Source organism: Notamacropus eugenii, chromosome 1 (assembly GCF_028372415.1).
Source record: "Notamacropus eugenii isolate mMacEug1 chromosome 1, mMacEug1.pri_v2, whole genome shotgun sequence".
Taxonomy (NCBI): Eukaryota; Metazoa; Chordata; class Mammalia; order Diprotodontia; family Macropodidae; genus Notamacropus; species Notamacropus eugenii.
Genome location: NC_092872.1, coordinates 621,675,360 through 621,694,777, shown reverse-complemented (window position 1 = coordinate 621,694,777; position 19,418 = coordinate 621,675,360). Strand labels below are relative to the sequence as shown.

Genomic DNA, 19,418 nt, shown 5'->3' with positions numbered 1-19,418 from the left:
TCCCAACTGAATTTTACCTTTTTAGATTAATCAAATGTCAAGTATTTATTTGGTATCTACTATGTGCTAGTACCGTGCTAGGAACTGGGGTATAAAAACAAAAGTAAAACAGCTCTTGCCTTCAGAGATCTTACAGTTTAGAGAAGGGATACAGGTATAAACAACATGGATGCAATCAGAACTGTAGGAGGTAGGTTAACTGCTGAGCCTTGAAGTTCCCTAGGAATTCTAAGAGGTAGAGGTGCATAGATGGGACATTCCAAGATTGGAGGTGAAAAAGAGGAGGGAGACAACCAATACAAATCCAAGAAGTAATATCACATGTGATCAACAATTCTCTGGCCAGTTTGGAATTCTCTCTCCTTAACGCCACTTCTTAACTTCCTTGGCTTTCTTTAAGTCACCTTAAATCCCTTAGGAGGTCTGTCTCCTCATCCCCAGCTGCTTACTAGTGCCTTCCCCTTTGATATTACCTTCTATATCTTGTATGTACCTAGTTATTTACATGCTGTCTCCATTATAATGTGAAGACCTTGAGGACAAGGACAGTTTTTTCTCTTTTTTGTGTCTCTAGTACTTAGTAGAATGCCTGGCTCATAGTGAACACTTAGTAAATTTTTGTGCTTGAATCCAAATCTTCTGACAGTCTAATTTTTTTTTTTTTTACTCTTCATTATTTAGGAAACTCTATCAATCCTTGAAGTGAGTAACCATTTTAAAATTGTACTAATTAGGTAGACTTTCGGTTATTAAATCTAAGAATGAAAAGGAATATTTTAGATTATGTGTTCAAGAATTAAAAGAAAAAGTTCAAGGTAATTTGAGAGCTTTTAACTTTTCCGGTAGTATATCCTCAGGAAGGAAATAGCCTTTTCCCTCTGTTATCTTGTGACTGAGGATGTTACTGCCTAGTGATTAGAAATTCATTTGAACTGAGGCAGTAAATTTATCTTGGCAAATGAAAATGAAGTTTAATCATGGTCTGTTACAAAGATTACTTGTATCCATATCATTACCTCATTAGTAATATTTGTTTAATATCAGAGTCAGAACTTGACTTTTAAGATTGTGCCTCAGCCACACTTAGTCATACTTTGATAGCTGGATAAGACCTCCATCTTACACAGGAGAAGTAACACCAGTCCTCTAGAGTCAGGAAAAACTAATTTAAGAATTAAAACTATTTTGAGAATGTGTTGAGAAGAGAATTGTTACAATATTTTAGAAAGAGTACTGGTTGTAGAGTTGGAAGACTTGGGTTGTGGTCCAGGGTTGGATGCTAATTGACTATGGGATTGACAGAAAAATTGTTAATATGATAACAGAAATTGTTAATACCAAATGTAATATTACTTGCCACTCCCTTAAATGATCCTTGTAATGTCAGAATTTCAGTAATGTCTTTATATTCCTACCCTGAAGATTTATTCTTGGTTAGGTTGAACTGAACCACAACCTTGGTCCCCTCATCCAGGGAATTTGCTGTGTGGGGAGTCCAATTCAATATCTCAGCTTCTAATGCCCATGCCCCCTTCCTTTGAGATTCATGTCGTGAAGGGGCTTTCCTTGCCCAGATTGCTAAGGGCCACTGACGTCTCATGACCAGCCTTTGCTACCTCATACTGTCTCTTTCCCCTCTCCTCCTAAAACTTTTTCATGGCTCTCTTTGATTGGGAAATCCACTGGATATCCCCCAGGGTGGCAGGTCTCCTACCCTGTTATCTCAATTAAAAATACTTCTCCTCAACTCATGGTTTTGATTTCTTTCAGGCCTTGACAGGATGTGTGGCAGCTCCCTTTTCCTCTGAGTCTCAGTTTTCTCATCTGCAAAACTGGGATAATAATGTTCCATAGTGTTGACAGGAAAGTGCTTAAAGTAGTATGGAAGTGCAGTGCTTCAAGTAGTTTGGAAATATTGCCAATAGAAGGACTGATGAGGAATTTGCACAGTATTAACCCAGTGCCATTCTTTAAATTTTTCTTTTATCATTGGTTTAGGATAGGAGTGAGAAGATAATCTACTTGATTTACATAAAGTATTAGGAATTGTTAAATATAAAAGGTTTCTTGAATAGGTGTGAAATAAATAAATTTTATTGTTTAGTAATGTTTGAGATGGCTATTTTGAGGTTAATTTGTACTTTTCCTCAATATACTAATTTAGTTTAAATTGCTTTAAAGGCTTTCATTTATTTATGTCCTTTAAATTTGATGCTTAAATTTTTTACCTACTAGGATTTGTATACCTTTTAGCTTCACAGTATGTTTTGTCTTGTTTTGAATTTGTACAGTTGTTCAGTAAACATTAATATAACATTCACTTTATCTAGGTAGGAGGTGTACCAGGCTGTGAAGAATATATAGATAGCTAACATAGATTCTTTCAAGTGGCTTATAATCTTGTAAAGACTAGATGCTTACACAAATAACTGTTTTATTGCTGTTCAGTTGTGTCCAACTTTTTGTGATCCCATTTGGGGTTTTCTTGGCAAAGATACTGGAGTGGTTTGCCATTTCCTTCTTCAGCTTGTTTTACAGATGAGGAAACTGAGGCAAACAGGGTTTTAAGAGACTTGCCCAGGGTCACATAACTCGTGAATGTCTGAGGCCAGATTTGAACTCAGGAAGATGAGTCTTTCTGACTTGAAACCCAGCACTCTGTCCACTGCACCACCTAGCTATAGCAGAAAGTGATGTATTTTAGGTGTCATGAGTGGTACAAATGAAATGTTTAGGAATTAGAGGAAGAACAGATCACTGTAGACTTGAGAGGAAACCTTAAGGAAATATACTGAACTTTAGTAGTCCTCTATCTTCTCAGACCCAGAGACTTATAGCAACAGATACTCTAGGCCTTGTTTTCTTCATCCAGAATTGAGGTATTTCCGGAGAAGAGGGATACTTGTTTCTGATTGCTCATTCCTATTCTACTCTCTACCCTTTCCCAGCCCTGTTCCAACCCCATTCACCCGTTACCTAGCTCATTCCATGGGGCCATTTTTAGATTCTTCTGCTGGAACTTTATCTGTGTCACATTTGCTAATTGGGTATTTCCCATGGCTCTGTCCTAGTTGGTCTTCTCTCTTGTTTTCATCAGCTTCCATGGCTTTGATGACCATCTCTGTGCAGGTGATTCTCAGATCTATTTATCCACCCTTAGTCTCTCTCTGGAGCCACAGTCCTGTATTGCACTTGGGCATTTTGACCTGGATGTCCCATAGGTGTCTCAAACTGAGCACATGGAAAACAGAGCTCATTATCTTTTCCCCAAATCTGCCAATTTTCTGACAGACCCCATCATCCTTCCTGTCATCCAGGCTTACAACCTTGGCACCGTTCTTGACTTCTCACTTTCTTACTCGTCTCACATATCCAATTAGTTGCCAAGTCCTATTCTTATCATTACAACATCTTATGAGTACATCCTGTTCTCTCCATTTATACACTACTCTAGTTCATACCCTTATCACTTGTTACCTAGACTATTGCATTAGTCTTCTTATTGGTCTGTCTCAATGGTTCTCCCCGTTGTAAACCATCCTCTACACAGGTGCCAGTGATTTTCATTTATTTTATTTTTTTCAGTTAATAAGCATTTATTTTTTTATCCTTTCTGCCTCCCACTCCAAAATTTGGGCAGAGTGAAATAAAGGTAGCATTGGAAGATCAGAATAGTATAATAATATAATAATAATAGCTAACATTTACATAGCACCTACCATATGTCAGGTACTGAACTCCTTGAGAAAATAGTAAAAGTAAATGAATGAAGTAAATCTCAGAGTGGGAAAAGTTACTATGAGTGATGGTAGTAGAGAGGAGAGTCTGTAAGTTGTATCAGAGATAAGAGTAATATACATCTTGGGCCAGTATTGGGAGAGGAGAGAACGTGCAAAACCATCCCTGGAGAGATTATGGCCAGTGGTGGAGCATCTTCCAGTAAGAGCCAAATTTCTGTGAATGTAAGAAACTGGAAAGAATGTAAAAAGAAGAGCTTAAGTTATTAATGATCTTTTAATTGCCAGATCTTAGGACCTTTTCTCAGTCTCCTTCCTCCTTTACCTCTCTGCAGCATTTGATACTAATAACCTGTCTCTCCTCCTGGTTACTCTCTCCTCTGTGTTTTTGTGATACTCCTCTCTCTAGGTTCTTTCCTATCTTGTCTGACTGCTCCGTCTCATATTCCTTTGCTTCATGTATTGCATAGAAGTCCTATTTTGGAGAGGTTTGGAGAGGTCCTGAGGATTGGAGAAAATGCCTGGTACTTCATCTTGTTGGTCACTTTGACATTCTGTCTCTAACATCTTTTATATATCCCTCCACTTCACTTTTCTGACTCAGTCACAGCCTAGTTTAGTTTCTCATCATCTCTGAGGAAGTGTGGTGCAGTGGACAGGTTCAAATGCTTCCTCTTCTACTACTGCCTGTGTGACCCTGGAATACATTTAACCTCTCTGAGTCTTAGTTTTCTTGTCTTTCAAATGAGGAAGCTGGATTCCATGGCCTCTGAGGTCTGCCCCAGCTCTGGATCTGCTATCCTATTCAGGCTTTGACCTCTCGCTGGGACTGTTGAAATAACTTTCTAATTGTTCTCTCTTTTCCAAGTCTCTCTCATCTCTAATCCATTCTCCACCCAGTTGAAAGCACAGATCTCTCTTTCTGCTTACCAAATAAACTCTGGCCTTGCCAGTCATACTGCTAGATGTTTTTTAAAATATAAAGTAAGTTCTGCATGTTACTTTGAAAACTATCTTTTTATTCTCAACATTTTCTTTTCTCATTTGTGCATTTTAAAAACTGTTACAATGTCTCCTCCTCTTTTTTTTTTTAGTATCATTATTGCCATCTTTCTCTACCCGAAGTAAAAACTGAGAGAAAGGAAAGAAAGGAGAAGAAAATAATTCTTGTAAGGAATAAGCATAGTCAAAGCAGAGACAGATCCATACTAGAGGCCCTATCCAAAAATAGACATATCTGTATTTTGTACCCATCATCTCTTTTAGGATAATTCACATGCTTCACCATAAGTGCTCTGGAGACATAGTTGGGTCACTGCTTTGATCAGAGTTCTTAAGTCCTTCAGGATTGTTTTTCTTTGCATTGTTGTCATTGTATAAAATATTCTTCTGGTTCTGTTCACTTTGCTCTGCATCAGTTCATACTACCCAGAATTCTATGAAATTATCTGTTCTCCAGTTGTCTAAGAGGCCATCTGGGGCCATCTCCAGTCGTGCTGATTTATATCTTGTCACTGGACCCATATGGCCCTGGAGGACAGATTTAGGCTGATGAGTTTGCACAGTCTTCCCTCACTTAAACCCAACTTGATTGCAAGTCACCTTCCTGATGTCATGGTCCTCCTGGAGAACAAAGGACAAACAGCAATCTGTGAGTAGTAGTAGCTTCCCCACTGGGGACCCAACTGGCCAGTTCTAGTTGGGTAACACAGTTCCTTGTCTTCCTCCTTCCTACCTTCTCTCTTTTCCTTGCTCTTATTTTCTTCCCTTGTTTTCTCCCTCCTTTCCCTCTGTCCATATAGGGAATCATACCCTTAACTGCCCAAAGGAATATAAATTTTGACTTTTGAAACCTCAAAAGATATCTTGGGGTTTACAAATAGACTTCTTTTTTTAGGACCAGGCCTTAAGCCCAAATCATTCTGGCTGTCCTTGGTTGGTAAACAATGGGTCCTAACCCAAACCTTACTTGGTCATTGTTTGGGCTGTATTGGCTCAAAGTGACTGTAAATAGCAGTTGTTTCTGTTTTGGCCAGAGACCTGAGGGTCTTCCCCTCCCTGGTTGATTTGTTGTTCTTTTTTGACTAGGTAAAAGAGGCCATTCTTTGCCTCATTTCTTACCTAGACTTAATCACAAGAATGGGCATTGCCTCAGTCGGACTGAGACCTGGGAAAGACCTTGGCTTAAAAAGGCCAAAGTCCCCCACTGCATCCTGGGCCATCTCCATTCATCCTGACATATATCTTTTTTTTTTTTTTTTTTTTTATAAAATGCTCATTTAATTGAAACAACAACGGATGGTGCTGACGTGGAATTTTAAGGTTTGGAAAGCCCTTTACATAATTATCTGTGTTGATCTCCCTTCTCCCCACTTTATTTATTTTTAGTTTTCAGCATTCACTTCCATAAGTTTTACATTTTCTCCCCCTCTCTCCTTCATTCCTCCCCATCCTGATTCATATCTTGCCACTGGACCCAGTGGCTCATGTGGTAGAGTGAGGCTGGTGACTTTAGGCAGCCCTGCCTCACTTAAATCCAGTTCACTTGCAAGTCATGATGTTACTTTCCTGATGTCATAGTCCTGTCTGAGAACGAAGGACAAACAATAAACAAATGAACAAAGAGGCAACGTGAAACATCCCTCTGGATTCTAGTTCTTTGCCCCTACTTTTAATCCCACCGTCAGGATCAGGAAGTTTGTTTTGAATATGACTGTTCTTTTCTCAGTGTTTCTCTTTCTCTTGACCTCTCTCTGTTTATTCTCACTTGTTTCCTTGGTGAGTTTGATGTTTCTACACCAAACTGTGTGTATTCAAGTCCTCTTTGTGTCAGATGATTGAAGTTCATCTGATGCCTACTCTACCTACCTTTTCTTCTGTATTTTATATGCTCTTCTTGTCATCTACCCCAATTCTACCCCATTCTTCCTAGAGGCAGCTAGATGGCGCAGTGGATGGAGTTCTGGGCCTGGAGTCAGGAAGACACATCCAATCGCAGATAGTTACTACCTGTGTGACCTTGGATGAGTCACTTAATCTCCATCTGCCTCAGTTTCCTCAGCTGTAAAATGGGGATAATAATAGCACCTACCTTTCAGGGTTGTTATAGGGATCAAGTGAGATAATATTTGCAAAGTGCTTAGCACAATGCCTGGCATGTAGTATATACTTACTTAACACTTATTTGCTACCTTCCATCTGGATTTTGGCCATGATGTTGCTAGAAGTTTTCATTTTAGAGTTTCTTTCTGGATGTGACCAGTAGACTCTATTTTCTCCTTGTCCTTTTCTATTCATTTTGTTCCTTCTATTTTCACTTTATTTCTTAGATTTTCTTGTGACTTTTTTTCTCTCCAATCTTTTGATTTCGTTGTATTGTTGAATTATTTTCTGCTTGATGTTTTCTTATGGTGTCTGGAGTTTGCTCATTATTGAACCTGAATTTGGGTCTGGCTCCACAACTGAATGTTGTACATAGGGCTGGCCTGGTTCTGAGTACAGTGTGCCAGACTAGGCTTCTCCAAGAAACTCCAAGAAAGCTCTGATGCTGGACTCTCCTTGGGATTACCTTTTGTCACAGGGCTCTAGGAACCTCTCCTTGTAATAGACTCTGCCTTGAAGCCTTCCCCATTTTGATGAACTCAGAGGTAACTTCTGTGCTGGGCTCCCCATAGGCTTCAAGGACTACTCAGGCTCTGCTGAGAATGACCTCGGGTGTCTCTGTCTCTCTCTCCTAGGCTAGGGTTGGCTTTAGAACTGTTGGTTCTGGAGGCTCTGTTTCTGGGAATGCCCATCCCTAATGCTTTCTGTTCTCTCTCTCCTAAGCTGGGCTCAGGGAATCCAGCCAGGGGTCTGTGGAAGGGTCTTGTACAGCTTTGCTGGAGTATGGAGTGTAGTGCTGCATATACCACACCAAAGTCTCTCTCCTGTAGTAGTGGGCCTCAGGAAGGCTCAGACTTGGCTGGGGTTGGCCAGACTTGGGTGCTGCAGGTGGGAAGTGGAAGTAGGACTGAAACAAGCCTCCAGGGGCTTCCTACACTCAGCCCTTTTTTTAATCTTTTCTCTTGACCTGCTGAGGCCTGTGTATCTCAGGGTCTTTGCGGGATACTTAGGTCCCTCTGTGACTTCCCTGGTAGTGTGGGAATATGGCATTGATTCTCTCACTTAGTAGAGATGTATCTTTAAGCCCCGTTGATGTGTTTGTGGGGCATCTAGGTTCCTGTGATGAGGGCTGGAAAGAGGGATGGGGTGGATGAAATTCTGAAATGCCCCAAAGACCAGAGTACCAGGGGCAGGTCACCTGGAATGAATTCAAGGACTCAAACATTCTTGAGGTTAAGGTAAAGATATATTATGCTTTTTAGTGGACAAGAGTTCTTAGGGAACCTGTAACATTAGAGGGGTACAGTTAAAATTTCTGTAGGATAGTCTATAGTAAAACGTGTCAAATTTGCTAATTAGGTGATTCAGTGTGGGATTAGGGAGTCGTTAGTTCTTAAAGAACTATGCACTTTTAGTATCTGCTGTGCAAATATTTTACCCAGAGTTCATCGGGAAATATCTCGGGGAGCAGGGGGAAAGGGGTGCCTACATGGAGATGTGGTTTTAGGCCTGAAACATCACTAAGTCAGCCAGTGGTCAGGGCTGACCCAGAAATACCAGGCTGCTCTCATCAGTGTCTTATTAGACAAAATAAATGTAAGGGAGTATATGTATGTCTAAGTCTAGGATACATATGATTGGTCAGTGAGTAGTAAAGGTCGTTATGACTCAGTACACAGCCAGTTCAGCCAGTACACAGCTGGTTCAAACTAATAAGTTCCATAGGTGCAGCTGGCTACTGTAAGAGGAAGGGGAGATAATGGTTGTTGCTGGGGCAGGCTGTCCTTGGGCTGGGGAGAAACTGCCTGGAATAGTGTTTTGAGGCTAGGGAAAAATGTGATTTGTAGAGAAAGTGTGATTTTAGAATTGGGGTCCAAGCACCCCATTACCTGTGCCAGTCTCTTTCCTGTGGTTAGACACCCCTGCCTACTCTCTCCCCCCATTATTGAGGTTTAGAAGCTTACGTGCTTGACCAATGCTGTTCCAAAATAAAACTGTATCAAAATTACTGCTTGTCCCAAATAATTTGTGCACAATTTTGGCTTATTAATCCTGCCACAGTGTCCTATGAGTTAAGTCCACAGTAAAGAATTACTGGCACTTATCTCTTTGGTATTAAAGTTAAGTGCTTTCAGCCAAGAATTGTTAGGATAGATATGGTCATGTTTACCTACTTACCCATTAGGAGGGGGAGGGCAGGAAAGGGAATAAGTATTTATGAAGCACCTGCTTTGTGCCAGGGCTGTACCAAGCACATTACAGATATCATTTCATTTGCTCCTCAGAACAGCCCTGGCAGGTTGGTGCTATTGTTTTCATTCTACAATTAGAAATGACACAGACTGAGGTTAAACTGTTTGGTGGTGTAGGGAACCCTCAGAAGAGGAACATCCTTTTCTACCATTGTTGTTGGGCACCTCTTCAGTTTATAGTTTTCTCAGAAATCTGTGATTTGATGTAACACACTATAGAAGTGATCATTTTTAGATGGAATTATTAATAACTAATTATTAATTTGTCATCTGAGATATATTGAATCCTCTTGTATTCAACTGGGTCCATGGCAATGTTTTTCTTTTCTTATTTTGTATTTGTTTAAAATAAATTTTAAAATTAAAAAATTGGGATCTATCCTTTTCATTTCTGTTAAAATCCAGCTCCTGAAAATGTCAGTAAATCTCTGAAGGCTTGGCTGAGTGATTGCTCCTAACCTTCAAGACATATGCTGGTTAACTAGGTTGGGACCCCACCTTACTGGGATACCTAATTTCTGTTTAGAATAGAAACAGAATCCAACCTGGGCCAGCCTTTGCTGGAGGGAAGAAATCCCCTATCCCTGATCCCCTCCATTAGAGTTTAGGGCAGGGGTACCTGGGCCTTAAGGCAACATGTGGCCTCAGCCATTTGACTTGAGTTCAAGTTTTACAGAACAAATCCTTTTATTAAGGGGATTTGTTCTGTAAAATTGGACTCAGTCAAAGGGCCACACTTAAGGATCTGGAGGGCCACATGTGGCCTCCAGGCAGCAGGTTCCCCACCCCTGGTTAACCCCGTTCTTGAAGGAGAAAACTAGCTAGAGAGATCAGAATGGAAATGGTTTCCTCTTCCCAGCTGCTTGAGGCTGTTGAGTCTGTAGACCCAGCCAAATTCTCTGGAGGAAGAGCTGAAAATGTGGCCCACCTCCTCCTTAATGTCAACCTATCAGGGTTAGCTTTCACTTGTCAGGGGAATTCCCCTTCTGAAGGGATTTAAGGCATTTCAGGGTCTCCCTTGGTGACTTTGGTTACTGAGAGAAACCCCTGACCATCAATTTATTAATTCCAGACAAGCCTAATTAATAAATTGATTACTAATTACCCAGAAACCATCTCTAAGGTTTATCATTTGTCACAATATATTTATACAACCTATACCAAGTGAACTTAGTATAATACTTGGAATTTGCAAGGATCAGCAGAAATACCAACAGCTAACAATGTTCATATTAAATAAAATTTAACCGACTTAAACTTTGCAACTCTTGACACCAATCTACTTATAAAGGAAATGTTTTGGAAACAGTTTTCTCACAAATAGTGGACATACAGTTGTAATTATTAGGTGTTCATCAATAATCCTCCATTCATTAAATAGGGTCTGACTATATGGATTTATTTAGGAGTAACACAGAGTAAAAACTATATGGTATAGGAAAGGCTTAAGTAACTTTGACCACTAAGTATCATAAAAACTTAGCAAATATGGTTTGGATGTGGACCCAACCCTGAAATATCCTTATGTGCCCTTTCTACTTGGGCTAGGGCTAGTCTGTTTACCCTACCTGGACCTTACTATCACCAGAAGGCTAGTGGCCGTGGCCACTTGACTATAATTCAGACTCTCTCTTAGGGTCCTAGAGGAAATATAGGTGTATGGGGTGGGGGTGGGGGAGCTACATTCTTACAACACTCTACATGGCAGGCCTTAAATTACAGTTTATAATCTTTATCATTTGGGCAAAATTATTTCTCTGCTCTCTGACTCCTCTCAGGTTCTTAGAGCTTTTTTGTTGGACAAAGCCAATTTTCTGCTACTAAACAGTGAAACTCCTCTTTTAGCACATAGCCACTTTTGGCAGTGTGCTCAGAAAGTATTAGTTTCTTTCAATGACAAATAGTTCCCTTAAGCTAATGGTCTGCTCTGAAACTCAAATGAGTTTCTCTCTTTTAAACTATAGATAGTAAGAAAACCATATAGACTTTTTCTAGCTTACTCTTAAAATAATGGGATTTTGCTATGTCTAATCAGTTCTCAAAGAAGTTAAACCTCTTTACAGCAAAGCAGATGCAAAGATTGTCTTTCTTTTTTTTCCTTCTTAAAGTAGAGAGAGCAGTGGGGGGAAACCTAGAGACTTCTGAGAGATTTCCTTTCTCTCAGGCCATTCATGGTACTGTAGTGCTGTTAGTCCAGCTAACTCTTCACACCCCAGCAGGATTTAGCTTTCTCACAGTGAGCCAGTCAGCTCTAAGCAAAGCATACTTGTCTTCCAATCAGTGTGGCTCCCAGCAAAACAGCTGCAAAGCTTTCCTGTCAGCTCTGCTCTTTACAGCTTCTAAATTTTGTCTTCTGCAGGCTCCTCTTGTGGCCTCCTGTGCTTTCTGTCCCCAGCTCCTCCTGTGCTTGGATTTTCCCTCTTCTCCCTTTACTACTACTTTTCTGCTTACTTCTTCCTGTAGTTTCTTCTTTGACTACTAATGCCTTCTGCCAGTGCTTGCTCACAAGCTGTACTTCTTCTGTAGTTTATGATTTGAAACTCAGCAGTGCTGACTTTTTGTCAGGTGTAGCTCAACAATCCTTAATAATTTCCACAATCTCCCAATATTTGCTGGATTTACAGTTTCTCCATTGTAATGTTTAAAATTATGGGAATAGTCACATGACAATGGGCTGATGGACTGGAAACCATAGTTAACTCAGTTATTTCTTTTCTTTAAGAGAAGTCTTCTCAGTGCATTCATCAGGACAGTTCTTTATCTGGTCCTTAGAGCAATTTTTTTTCCTCTGTTTTTTTATTTTATTTTATTTGTTTTCAGTGTTCTATAATCACTTCCATATATCTCAGATTTTTTTTTCCCCTTCCTCCTCCTCCTCCTTTCCTCCTACCTCCCCATACCTTCCCTGAGACGGCATACAATTTTATATAGGTTCTACACATACATTCCTATTAAATACTCTTATAGCAATTTGTGTCTTTGCACATTTTATTTGAGAGGCTGTATCTTCTCAAGTAGATTTTCATTTTTTTTCTTAAACAAAAATACTTTTTCTGCCCTTTCAGCAACCAAAATGTCAGCATATGAAGCAGTACCTTTCACAGGCATTAAGAAAATTTCATTTCAAATTTTAGATGTCTGTTGATTACTTATTAAGCATGAGTAAGATTTTAGCTGAAGCTTGAAGAAAGCTAGGAAAGTAGGAAGTGGAGATGAGGGAGAACATTTTAGGAATGGGGAACCACCAGTGAAATTGCCTAGGCGAGAGATGGAGTGTTTTGTTTGAGAAATAAAAGGAGACCAGTGTCACGGAATAAAAGAGTATGTTTTGAAGACTGGAAAGATGATTCTGAGAAGGTGCAGGTTATGAAGGGCCAAAAACCAAACAGAGGATTTTATATTTAATCCTAGAGATGATAGCAAATCAGTGGAATTGATTGAGTGGAAGATGGGAGAGTGGTCACACTCTCTAGGCTTTAGGAAGATCACTTCTGGAGAGACTTGTGGCAGGCACAACCGGCAGGCCATGGCAATAGTCCAGGAAAGAAGTGATAAGGACCAGTGGCATTGGAGGCACCCATCTCATTTCTCACAGGCTATATTCCTCTGGACTTCACCATGTTCTTTGGAATGTCATCATCTTGCAAGATCACAACAGCCCTGAAACTCATACCTTATCAGTACACCCTACCCCTGTGGCTCTTCCCATCCTCTGGAGCAGATAGATGCTGAACAGTGGGTATTGGAGAGCTCTCAGCAACTCCATATAAGGATAGCCATTTCTTGTTTCTCCCCAATAGATCATGAGCTCCTTGAGGGTTGAGTTGCTTTTTTGCCCTTTTTGGTATGCTAGCACTTAACAGTGCCTGGCACATAGTAGGCATTTAAGAAATGTTTATTGATTGACAGCATGGATAGTGGCAGTGTCAAGATAGAAGGGGTCAAATGTGAGAGAGCTTATGAAAATAAAATTGTCAGGTTTTGGCAGTGGATTGGGTGGATAGGGGAAGGGAGGTGAGAGAGAGTGAAGAGTTGAGGATGACACCTAGGTAGTGAGCCTAGGAGGATAGTAGTATCCTCAGTGGTGATAGGGAAGGAAGAGAGGACGGTTTGAGGTTAGAGGAAGACAGTAAATTCAGTTTTAAAAATTATGATTTTTAGATATTTACATGATATCCAATTTGAAATATCCAGTAGGTAGCAGAGATGCAAGGCTGGAAGTCCAGAGAGACAGATAAGTATTTAGAAGAGGTATTAGATAAATCTGAGAATCCTTGGACATAGAGGTTATAATTGAATTGGGAACTGATGAGATCTCCAAGTGAAATAGCATAGAGGGAGGAGAGAAGAGGGGCCCAGGGGAGAGAGCCCTGTTGGATACCTACCTTTATTTAACCTGTGTGATCTGGATGAAGGTCTAGCAGAGGAAAATTGAGTAATCAGATGGGTAGGAGAACTAGGAGAGATGTGTTACAAAAACCGCGAGAAGAGAGTATGAAGGAGAGCAGGGTGATCACAGTGTGAATCCTATATGGTTTATCCTTTGGATATCTTATTTATATATGGTTGTCTGCATGTCATTTTTCTCATTAATCTGTGAGCTCCTTGAGGCAGGGAGTATCGTTTGTCTCTTTTTATTCCCAGCTAGCTGGGTGCCCCTCACAGAATAGGCCTTTAATAAGTGCTCACTGACTATTCCGCAGAGGGGATCTATTTGAAACCTTTCCATCCATGGCCATTTTTTATGTGCAGCAGCTTTGAAACAAAGAGAATACATAGTAACTGAGTAAGAGTCAACAAAGATGAGAAAATAAAGGTAATGTTAGTTCATCTCTAATAACCGGGAAAGTTCTGCTTACCTAGGAGTGGGCAGATCTTTAGTGTGTGACCACAGAGCATTTGCCAGTAAAAACTGACTCCTTCATTAAGCCAAATATGGGAAGGACAAAGAAAGCAAATAATCTGTGAACAATGGAGACATTTACATGGCTACGTTCAGCTTGTTAGTCATCGTAAATTGCATTGTGTTGGCCCCTCAGGGACCATTTGGGACGGAATCCGTCCTGAGGGAGGAATGTGTGTGAGGGGAACTGTATCCTGAGCTAAAACTCAGGTTCATCTGGATACAAGAAAGGGGGATTTGAGTTCTTGGGAAGATCTGCCCTTAACTCCTGCCAGCTGCAGTATCTCTGGGGAACTTGGGAAACCAGGAATTGATTCTATGACACCTAGAATGAGTTTGGAGATCTTCAGTACATATTTTCAAGTATTTGTGATAATTAATGCTCTTTCTAGAGGAAAGAAATCGATAAAATAACCTATTTCTCTTCTTACCTATCCACTACAATATTCTGTCGCTTTTCTGTATTTATTTCAATAAATTTTTGCTGTATGCCTTCTATTGCAAGGCACTTGGGATACAAAGATGAAAAACCACTTGGTCTCTGTTCTCAAGGAGATCTTGGTCCATTATGGAAGATATGAGATACACACACACACACACACACACACACACACGCACACACAAGTAAATGTGATAGGGTGTAATATGGGTGAAAGAAATATCCATAAGAAATATTATGAAGATTTAAGTACTAACTTAAATTAAGTTCTTACCTCCTTTTAGAGATACCTTACTATATGTGTATGTCTGAGTTTTTTTAAAGAAATTTGTATTTTGAACTTTTGCTATTTTTAATGGGTTTTTCCTTTCTCACTGATCATAATGTGATTCCTTTTTCTTTTGATAGATTTTCAGCAGACCTCACATCTGTCTTCCTATGAAATTATAACACCCTGGAGATTAGTAAGAGAAAGAAGAGAGGCCCCTAGGCCCTATTCAGCACAGGTAGGTTGCCTTTTAAAAAAATTTAGTTAACCTCAGTTTTTAAAAAATTGTTAATACCATTTGTCATTATGTCACAATCATTTCTTGGGCTAAAAACCAAACCCTTCCTTACTTCCTCTCCATATTTAACTTTCCCTTGGTGACAGTTCTTATCTTGGTCTGTTTTTAAAATCTACATATTCTTTTCCCATTTTCTACCTTTTGAATCAGTTAAGTTAGAGTTTTAGTATTTTTCTTACATTTATCTTTTTATTTTGGTATTGGTTTTTGTCTTTACTTGAACAAGTCAATGATCTCATGATCTTAACTATACACAGGCAAATGATTCTAAAAGGAATCAGTCAACATCCCTTTAGTACTGATTGTGTGCTAGGTTGTTTTAAACTACGGGTACACAGATTCAGAAGTGAAACAATCTCTGACCTCACATAGCTTAAATTCTAGCATAGTAACATGTGCTTATTTATGTATATGTCTGGGTCCATCTGTGTCTGGGTCCACTACTACAAAGTAGTTGTGGGAGGAAGGGAAACAGAAGCTGGAGGGATCAGGAAAGGCTTTGTGTAGAACTTGACACTTGAGCTGAGTTTTGATTCTAAGAGCTGGAGTTGAGGAGGGAGTACATTCCAGATCTGTGAGACAGACAGTGAAAAGGCATGGAGACAGTACATGTGCTGTATATATAGAAAAGCTAGTTGGTCAGTATAGCTGGAGCAAGGGAATTCATGTCAGAACATAATATGTAAGAAGACTGGAAAAGTAGGAAGAGGTCAGATTGTGAAGGACTTTAAATTCCAAGCAGAATAGATTCTGTTTGATCCTAGAGGTGTTAGGGAGCCATTGGATTTTGTCAAGTAATAAGGTAACATGCTCAGACCTGTATACTTTAGGTAAATCACTTCAGAAGCTTTGTGGTTGGAGGGATTGGAGTGATTTCTTGTCTGTTATAGTTGAATATTTTTTCGTGTGGTGTTTTTTAGTATTTGCTGCATCCCCACTCTTTAAGAAAGTATTTATGATAGATTTGTGTTAGCCTTTTTGTGCAGCCTGCAAATCTTTAGTCTTTTTAATTTCTTAATCCTGTGCGATATTTCCAGTATTTTGTGGGGAGGGGAGAGAGAAGGGAATCTTAGCTGTTAATTAAGGAGGAAAATGACTCAGACTTGCCCTTCTTGATTATGCTTAAGCCCCTTTTTTCCCTCCTATATGATTATGCTCAGATTTGTAGGGTAATTTAGTTTGTGTTATTCTTTGTTGTCATTGGAATATCATATTCCACTATGTGTATAACATTAACACATCCATGCAGTTTTCTTGTGATTATATTTTAATTCTACTATATGTGTAGCACATCTTAGGTTCTTCATGTGGTCATTGCTTTTAAGGAATCCAGTCATTATTGCGTTTTCTGTCTTTGGCTTTTTTTTTCCAGTCATTTTTGACAGTAGATACCTTATGTTTTCTTCTATTTTTTCTAATCTTTTGACATTGTTATAATATTGCTTGTTGTCTCATGAAATCATTGGGTTCGGATTGCTCCATTCTGTATTTCAGGGAGTTTGGTACTTGGGTAGTGTTTTTTACATCTTCTGTTCTAAACTGCTTAGTTTTTCATTTTTTCCCCCTGAACCCTTATTTCATTTCTAATTTCATTTTTCATCTCCTGTTTTGTTTCTTCTACATTATTGTAGTCCTTAAAATAGCCAAATCATTTCCCCTGCCTCAGGCTCTGCTTGTTGTTGGAGGGTTGTTTTCTTCTTCTGAGGTTTAAAACTCTTGGACTTTTCTTAATCCTGCAGACACCATTCTGGTCTAATTCCTCCATCACAGTCCTTGCTCTGGCTCTTAACTGTGAGCTGGCCCTGTCTCTTGCTATAGCTATCAGTTCTCTGAGGGGTGCCGTGTGCACGCCCTATTCCCTTTGTAATGACATAGAGTTTCTGATTGGAATCACGGGAGCTTGTGATAATCCCTGAACACTAGATGGAAGGTTTAAGGTTTGTTTGTTTGCTTGTGCTGGCTTTCTTGGGCTCCATCCTCCCCCCACTTTTGACTAGTTTACCTGTGATCAATTTGTCTTCTCTGACACAAGCTCTCTCCTTGCCTCTGTTGGTTTGTGCATTTACCTGTTCTTTGTCAGCTTCTCTAATGAAACTTCTATTCTGGGTTTCTGGTTATCTTCATAGCTGTTCTAGACTAGATGCAAGATCTTCTGATTCTTTTGGTTTCCTTTATCACTGGTCTTTTTGGGGGTAATTTTCTGATATTTCTGAGCAATATTCTCTAGCATACTTTTGGTACCCTTCCTTATTAATTGATTTAATTTAGAAGGTCTTACAAAATTCTTTATAGAATTTCTTTCCTTCATCTTCTGCAATAGATTTGGCTCATAAACTGCAGTTATCTTCATGGTGATCTTTTCACTTATGCTCTTTGTGAGTAATACAATTCAATAAGATCAAGTGTCATTAAAAGTGTTTAATAAATGTTTTTTGATTGTGATTCTCAACACCCTCTGCCTCCTTTTTGCTGTTCTTTCACCATCTTTTCAAGCACAGAAAGGACTGCATGAGACTAAGGATTATTTTATATTTTTTCTCATAGGTTTTTGTGTCCTGCCAATTGGTGTTAAGCCTCTTTGTCCTTATCTAAACTGGTCTTCTGAAGTTGATTGTCTACCATAGGGACACATTAAAATCCTTTTTAGTAAGGTGGCATCTGCCAGACATTGTCCTCCATTGACTTAACCTTTAAGAACCTAGGGTTGGCCACATGTCACAATTAAGCATTAGAATAGACTTTTTGTGGCCAGTGTTCATGACTTGATAAATGATAGGAGCTGGAATTAGAATCCAGGTGTTTTGACTGAAAATCCCATTTTTTTTCTACTGTACTGAACTACTTGCGATTAAGGATGGTTAAGAGAATATCTATAAAGTTCTGAATTCAGATTCTCAGTTTACATGCTGCAGATACATTTGGTGACAATGTCAGAAGCAAAGTACAAAACTGTATTGATCATTATTCTAATTTGGGATGTAATTTTTGTGTTTTGCTGACATAAATAATCACCTGAAAAGCAATTGTGACTTACTGTTTCTTTTTTTCCTTTTAGGACCAGGTGTCTTATGTTATTCAGGCTGAAGGAAGGAAACATGTTGTTCATCTGGAAAGAAATAAGTAAGAGATAATCTAGTGGTTAGATTTTCTTTCTAATTTCTTTCTAATTTGCTTTAATTGGTAAACAAATAGGAATAACAACAATGCTTTAACTGTTAAGAAGTTATGAGGGAAAAGATAAACTATTCATTTTTTTAATTGGATAAGAAAATTGGTTTCAATTACAGGAAGAGAATACAAGGAAAAACTTGCAGACTAGCTGATCCTGGGTAATCCTGTGAAGGAAGTTGTTATTTTCATTGTCCTTTTAGCTTTCCTTTCTTGAACTCTGCTTTTCTTTGGCACCTCTTCTCCAATCTAACTCCCAGTGCTTTTATGGTCTTTCCCTGTCTTGTCAGAGCTTCTCACTGTAGCACCCCACAAGCTTCTTCCCTGAACAGTGCCTTTATGTTCCAAAAGTCACTCTCAGTTAAAATTCCATTAGCGAGCATATCTCAGGAAAAAAATATAAATAATTTACATTAAGATATTAATGTAACTGGTAGAGATTAATTTGAAATTTTAGAGTTCAACAAGATTATAATTCACATCAGACTCTAGTGCCTCTTGTTGTAGATTATCTTAGATACTTAAAAAATATGGTATCTTGCAGGAACACAGATACCTGAAAAGCAGTTGTGACTTCTTTTCTTCTTCCCTTGTCTCTTTTCCTCCTTCTTTCCTTCCTTCCTTATTTTCAGATATGTCCCTTTCAGCTCTTTCTTCCCTTAATTTAGAAAGCAAAAAAAGGTCTCCCTGTCACAAACATTTATATTCAAATAAAACAGGTTTTTAGAAAAAGTCTCCATCTGTACTCAAGTCTTCCGCCTCTAGTGGGAGGTGGGTAGCATGTTTCATTGTGAATCCTTTTAGAATTAGAACAGAATTCTGAGTCTCTCAAAGTTTGTCTTTACAATGCTGTATAAATTGCTCTTCCTGATTCTGCTCGATTTCCTCTGCATCAGTTCATACAAATTTTTTCAAGTTACTCTAAAACCATCATTTCTTATAGCACAATAATGCTCCAGTCACATTTATATGTCATAACTTATTTAGCTATTTCCTAATTGGATATTCCCTTAGTTTCCAATTCTTTGAGAATTGAGTTACAGTTCTTTTGTAACTCAGAAAAGATGTACTATAAATATTTTTGTCTGTATGGGTCTTTTTCTTCTTTGACCTCTTTGGGGTATAGAATGAATATACATAGTTTAATAGATTTTTGGATGTAATTCGTATGCTTTCTGGAAGGGCTGAACTAATTCATCACTCTCCTAAAGTACTTGTTTATCCACTGTCCCTCCAGCATTTGTCATTTTC

The 19,418-nt window shown here is 39.0% G+C and overlaps 1 protein-coding gene across 2 annotated transcripts in view; it reads left to right on the top strand.

Annotated features, from left to right (window-relative positions):
- ADAM9 (ADAM metallopeptidase domain 9) overlaps window positions 1-19,418 on the top strand; it is a 107,582-nt gene that overhangs the window by 5,106 nt on the left and 83,058 nt on the right. For both annotated transcript variants that reach the window (XM_072635117.1, XM_072635116.1), the window contains exons 2-3: window positions 14,842-14,939; window positions 18,055-18,119. In XM_072635117.1, coding sequence (XP_072491218.1) covers window positions 14,842-14,939; window positions 18,055-18,119 — 163 coding nt within the window. The remainder of the gene's footprint in view (window positions 1-14,841; window positions 14,940-18,054; window positions 18,120-19,418) is intronic.